General features: G+C 44.4%; 1 protein-coding gene across 1 annotated transcript; it reads right to left on the bottom strand.

The window, feature by feature from the left end:
* Nucleotides 1-222: 222 nt before the first annotated feature.
* LOC147454406 (uncharacterized) lies at nucleotides 223-5,267 on the bottom strand. Its single transcript, XM_086516377.1, has 6 exons — nucleotides 4,490-5,267; nucleotides 4,343-4,410; nucleotides 2,167-4,251; nucleotides 1,582-1,711; nucleotides 738-1,464; nucleotides 223-649 (listed from the first exon to the last, which is right to left on the bottom strand). Exons 1-6 carry the CDS (start codon nucleotides 4,647-4,649, stop codon nucleotides 505-507), a joined length of 3,315 nt encoding a protein of 1,104 aa, XP_086372503.1. The 5' UTR covers nucleotides 4,650-5,267; the 3' UTR covers nucleotides 223-504.
* Nucleotides 5,268-6,129: the final 862 nt, after the last annotated feature.

The following is a 6,129-nucleotide window of genomic DNA, read 5'->3' as shown; positions in this document are numbered from 1 at the left end:
TGCATTCCTTAATGTCTTGTTCACTATGGCCTTTTTTAGCAGGCCAAGAAGGCCCAAAATTGAGTTCAAACTTCATACCTCAACATCATGAGCTTCTGCTCTGAAGGCACCGCATACCTAGCTAGGTATGCGGTGCCTCCCGAGCAAAAGCTCATGATGTTATGCATTGTATGGAAAACACTGAAAAAGACTCCATTTTCCGCCAAACAATGTGCTGTTGTGATCCAACATAATCTCTCTCTCTCTCTCTCTCTCTCTCTCTCTCTCACACACACACACACACACACACGGACATCCTTTATAACCATAAGCCACTCATGGCATCCAGGAACCACGAAGGTCCTACAGACTACAATGGTGTATGGATGGATACATATGAGAGGTCCTTCGAGAGGAAGGACTCTTCAGTCAAATGCAAAAAAATATGAGAAAGCTCACCAAGAGATTCTCAAGGGTAGAGAAACTCTCCCCGCCCAAAAAAAAACATGCCCCAAGAACCCCCAATCAAAAGCAATGCCTGTACACAAGCTCTTCTAACACACAAACACCCAAATGCATGAGAAGGCCTCTTCCATATGAAACATCACTTGGTGACTGAAGAGCATTCCAAGAGTCTCCATCTGCTGCTGGGTCTTCAGATGGGGTAGAACTGGCACGCACACTTTCTTCATCAGTATGGTGCTTTACCGGCGAATGCAACCATGGCCATCCTTCCTCCACTCCAAGGATTGCATTACCAGATGTATTCCTTCCGATTATTCAACAATGTGGTTGATCCTCTTCGGCTCATGTCAATCACCAGCTCATCTATCAATCCTCGGACGATGATGCTCTCGATCTCTACCGCAAAATCTGACACCTCGTCCACAAAATCAGCCCATTTCCCAATGCCAGTGCTCATTTCCTGCTCCACAATATCATCTATATTCATGCAACATGCCATCCCTCTCCACAATTCTATCTGCCCGTGCACACTCTTGAAAATATGCCCCTCAGATGTAGCGGACACACTCTGCAGAGGGCTTTGTCGAGAATGGTGCTCATTTATTCCAAGATGCATGTTAATGGCCTCATTCACACATCCAAACACAAGCTTCCTGTTCTGTATCCCAGCTTCAGCATATAAACTCCTTGTAAAATGCATATCAGTTTCAGATCTACAATTGGCATACATGTTTTCATCAGGCCTTATTCCCCATTCCCATTGCTGATAAAATCGCTCCTCAAGGTGATTAAACACAACCGGATCGAGAATGGTGCACGGTAACCGTAGCTTCACAGCATAAATATCACCAGGAGACAGCTTTGCAGTCTTGACAACATCCTTCATATACTGTTCCTCACATTCAAATGGTTTTTTACAACTCTTCATTTCTACGCCGCAAGCTGGGAAAGGGGCGTGGTGCCTCTTTGAAATGATCTCATGATGGTTTGAAGAACCCACCTTTGAAAGCAATTTCCGTTCTGCACATCAAATGGAAATGCGATGGTTGATCAGACAATAGAAGGCATTCTGTTTATGCATATGTTGGTCGGTACCCGCGGGGGGGGGGGGGGGGGGGTTCAGTTTGCTTTGCTTACCTTGTGCATCATCTATGCCATCTGAAAATGTGGAAGAATCATCGTTGCAAGGAAACTCAAGAGTGGATACAGGACTTGGTTGCCTCCATTCATCATTGCAGAGAGCATATCTTGTTGATGCTAATGTTGTCTGCGAAAGTATTCATCAACTTAGGTATATTCTTCAGGTGTAGAAGATTCTGTCCTTATCGATACATATTCACATGAAAAACAATCATGCAAATAAGCATTTCACACTTGCTTCTATAAGCACAAAAGCGTGTGGAAACAATGGAAGTACTTGTACACATTGCATCTGCAACTCCATCCATCGAAAAAACCACTTTTGAGACAATCACTTACTCATTTACATAAGAACATCTGCCCTTATATGGATGTGCTGATCATACGCCTCAAATACCATGTATGCTTTTCTATCTGTGCAAAAGCGTGCAGACGACAGCAGAATAATGCAATCGCTGCATTTAAGGTGGCCTTTGATTGGGTGCCTCCAAACAGTATCAAAAGGCTAGGCCATTTATCTGAAAACTACTTTGAATTGCAATGCACGTCAACTAGCAAAGAGACAGGGACATGTTTACTCACCTTTTTCAGATCATCCTTCAGAACCAAAGCAGAGCTTGCAGAATCATCATAGTCATCTCCAAGACGTGGATATAAAGAGAACTTCGAAGAAGATTCACAGTCGCTGCCGCATGCCATGATCTGTAAGTTATCTTCCAAAGCAATTTTTGTCTTGGTAGAATTCAAAGCCATGAGCAGTTCTTGAAGAATGGCTGCGGTCGACTTCCCCGAGTATGAGACTGCTTTTTTTCGTTTGTGGCTAGGAAGTTCCAGGTGGGCATAAGATGATGAAGCAGAGTCATGAAGGTCTCCTGCTGATGGCGATTCACTTTGGATGGAAACCCTAAAAGTCACACCATCTGAGTCCACTAAAGTGCTGCAGTTTGTCAGCGAGCTAACAGCCTCACTGCTTTTAGGGGACTGCTCCCATAGTGCAGCTTCCCTTCCAGTGTTCTTCATGCTGACTTCAGAGACCTCCTCGGAAAGGGATGAAACCCAAGCAGATTTAACTTCTGGGCTTTTGTCATCGAGACTCGTTTCTGTGATGCATTCCAACGATGAACTTAACCAGTTATTACCTTTTTGTGCCTCCGAAGAAATCATCTCACCTTCATCCACCTTGGAAACTACAGATGCTTGCGAATTTTCCACCTTAGCAGACTTTGCATTACTGCTTTTTGTCAAGTTATCTGTAACAGCCCCTTTCTTCCTGAGAAAAGACTTCATAACTGAGGAGTCCCCTTTTTTCTGCGTCTTTTTGTTGGCAGATTCATGGGTCGTACCTGATTTATGAGAGCTGAAGAGTTTACCATAGTTCAGAATGCTGGTGCTACTGCTGCTTGTAACTACTGAATCAGCTGATACAGAGTTGCGATCATCGCCTTTGTTAGCAAGCATGGACATATTGGGATCTTGGTTCTCTAGCTCATGTATATATTCATCTGTGGAACTGGCACCCAACTCTCTGTTTCTTGTTCCGACACGAGGTTGGCTCAGTCTGTTAGAGCTCTGTTTTTGCCTTGTCAAATCTGGCTTGCCCTTCTCATCCTTCGCATTCCTCAGCTCATTATAGTACCCAGCGGTAGATTTTCCGTTTTCAGGCTCCTCTCTTACACTCTTACTGCGCATCAATCGTGGCTGCCCAGCTGCAGGCCCCACATGAGGTACGCTTTCCTCCTTTGTACTACCACTCCTCTTCAAACCGTCTTGATTCAAGGGTGTGAATGGGCCCCTTTTACTGCTCAGTGATGCCTGAGATTTGCAAGCAGAATTGGTATCCTGCATATTTGATGACCTCTTGTCGGGTTTTAATTTTCCTTGGGCCTTTGAATGATCTGAATAGACGCGCAAGGATACACTCTGTTGCTGCTTTTTTGAATCTATGGGCATTGGGGACTTCTTTTTAGGTGCCCGGGATGCCGAACTTGCAGGTTTCTGTTCCTCAAGAGCTGCATTGCTGCCTAGCAAGGTTTTTGCAGCAGCTTGGGAGCTGATGCCAAGGCCTCGCACACGAGCACTGGGCTGCATATTGGGCTCCAGGATCTTTGCAGCAGCCTCAAGCAAACGAGCTCCCCTCTTTGTTGCAAGGGGACTTTTGATGGGTGACAGTAACTTGTTGTGAGTTTTGGAGGGCGAAAGAATTGACCGTAATGCGCTTTCGGCTTTTCGAGGAGACAAAGCAGGAAGTTTGCAGAAGAAAGAGATTTTTGGATCATCAGACTTGTGGCAAACCAATGCACGCGGGGGCCTCACATTTGTAGTATCGGACACATTATGTGAGTTATTTATGGCAGATGATTGTGGATTCACCGATGAATGTTCAGCAGAACCTACTCTCTCAACACCATATGTCTTTGTTGTAGTAACAGGTTTGGGATTGCAAGATATTCTATTATCAGCCACTGGATGAATTTGATTTTCTTGTGCTTGTTGTTTCCTGTCCTTGCATGGCTCAGGTGAAGGCATAGTTTCTAATCCCATCAGCTTTGCGACTACGCTTGGACTCCGCTTGCTCTTCTTCTTCTCAGGTGTTTTGTCTTTGTTGAGTACCTCTTCTGCATCATTGGTTAAAACCTTAGGAAATCCACCTCTATTTTCATTGGCAATCTGCAAACAAAGAGAAGAAAGGCACTAGAGCTTAAGAACAAGAGACATCAAAGTTCAGCAGATAATTATTGTACATGGGCAAAAAGCTTACAAGTAGCAACTTGGCCATTGGCAGCTTCTCATCCTTGTGGCTCCTAACGCCATGCTTCGCAGGTCTCTCTACACATAACAAGCATTAATATAACATGAGCCTACATACATGTATTGCATGTGAACAGAGAGGTCCAGTGATTCTTACCAGCAGGAAGAAGTTTTTGAGGGAGCAGACGCTTCCCATTCAATCGTCTATTCCAATCAAAGAGCTGGAAAAAAACGCCTGCGCACCCACCCAGCTTAGAGTTCCGCTTCTCTGAGCCTGGGGTGAGGTTGGACAACACTTTTCCGGGTGGATCCGACATGGTGAAGGCTCAACGAGGGAACAGAGAAAAGCAATGGTTGCAAAATACAGATTTGCGTGCAGGTGAATGAAGAGGGAGTTGCTATTCAACAGCCATTCTCATATTTACAAGCATTTCCGGGCAAATTGCATGCACGCTCATGCGCTGAGTCTGAATGCGCGCGCGCACATGTACACATGAGAGGAATAGAGTCATTCCTCAGAGAAGAGTCTCCCAAAAAAACAGAGCAACAGAAAAGTACTTATCTGGTTCAACTCTACTACTCCATGTCTCTGAAGCTTCGTAGCCAGAAAATTGAAGGTCGAGAGGAGTGTAGCACAGCTCAAAAGAGGAGGATGTAACCATGGAACTGAAAGCAGAGCTGATCAGATCAACCCGCGAGCTTACGAGGGCTACAGCGATGGCGAGAATTGGCAGAATCTGGGCAAGCGATCGTGGAGACCACAATGAGAAGTAGCAGACAGAAGAGAGTAAAGTGAAGCAGGTCGCCAATCTCCGTTTTTGAATGGCTGGGCCTGGCTATGGCGGCGTGAAAGCACAGTAGTCCTCTCCCTGCTTCATGAGTGGACTGTTAGAAGAGTTTGAATAGGCCTAAAGTTTAAAATCGAGAATTAAGGGCCCGATTCACGTTTTCACAAACGGCCACCCTTAAGCGTGATGTCATGGGCATAAACGAAATTTTTTGAAATGGCACTCAAGTCAAAGGGCCAAATTACAAACTTAAATATTGGGTACTTGTGGCACATACGTGTCATTTCTCCCTATGTGATGTGCATCGTGTGTCCAGAATGAGAGAGAGAGAGAGAGAGATGTAAAGCGCACATGTGGCCATTGATTTGCAGAAAATTGCAATAAACGGATGCGAACTTTTCGCCATTTCGTGCACATGCATCCATTCGTGCATCCGTTCGGTCAAAAAACCCACCTGTTTCGTCCGGTCACGTCCTATGCGCACATGTGTTCGTCCGTATACGTCCGTTCATTGTTGGAGTTGACGTGCGAAACAACAAACCATGCATTGCCAACATCACAAAGATAGCCTTTTCCAACAAAGAACGCCTAATAACATTGTACCAAATGCATGAAAAAACGTATGACAAAACAAAATTTCAATGTTCGACAACCACATAAACAAGAGACTGATAGCCATAGAATAAGTTGTTCTGAGTACATCAAATGGATCATTGCCTCTGATACAGAAACGTGCGACATTGTTGCTCATTGGCAGCCATAAATGAAAATGCGCACATAACCATATTAAAAACCCTGTAGCAATACATAAATAGAGGTGCTGCTCATTGCAGCCATAAAGCAAGCCACATGACAAAAACTACAAACATGTAGAACATGACTCAATCCTCAGACTCTGAATCATCATCAAGCCGTGCAAAACACAACTTCATGAAATTAATAATAAGCTTTATGGATACATATTTAAAACCTTAGTTGAAACAAAAGACAGGATCACTTTGAAAAATAA

Source organism: Adiantum capillus-veneris, chromosome 7 (assembly GCF_014529385.1).
Source record: "Adiantum capillus-veneris isolate H3 chromosome 7, ASM1452938v2, whole genome shotgun sequence".
Classification (NCBI taxonomy): domain Eukaryota; kingdom Viridiplantae; phylum Streptophyta; class Polypodiopsida; order Polypodiales; family Pteridaceae; genus Adiantum; species Adiantum capillus-veneris.
This window is presented reverse-complemented; position numbering and strand designations above follow the sequence as displayed.

Bases quoted from the DNA above. Each gene is read 5' to 3' on its own strand.
- LOC147454406 (XM_086516377.1), bottom strand. From the start codon at position 4,649: ATGTCGGATCCACCCGGAAAAGTGTTGTCCAACCTCACCCCAGGCTCA. The intron at 1,712-2,166 runs GTGAGTAAACAT...ATACTTTCGCAG, and splicing joins TGAAGGATGATCTGAAAAAG to ACAACATTAGCATCAACAAG. The intron at 1,465-1,581 runs GTAAGCAAAGCA...TTTGATGTGCAG, and splicing joins TGGCATAGATGATGCACAAG to AACGGAAATTGCTTTCAAAG.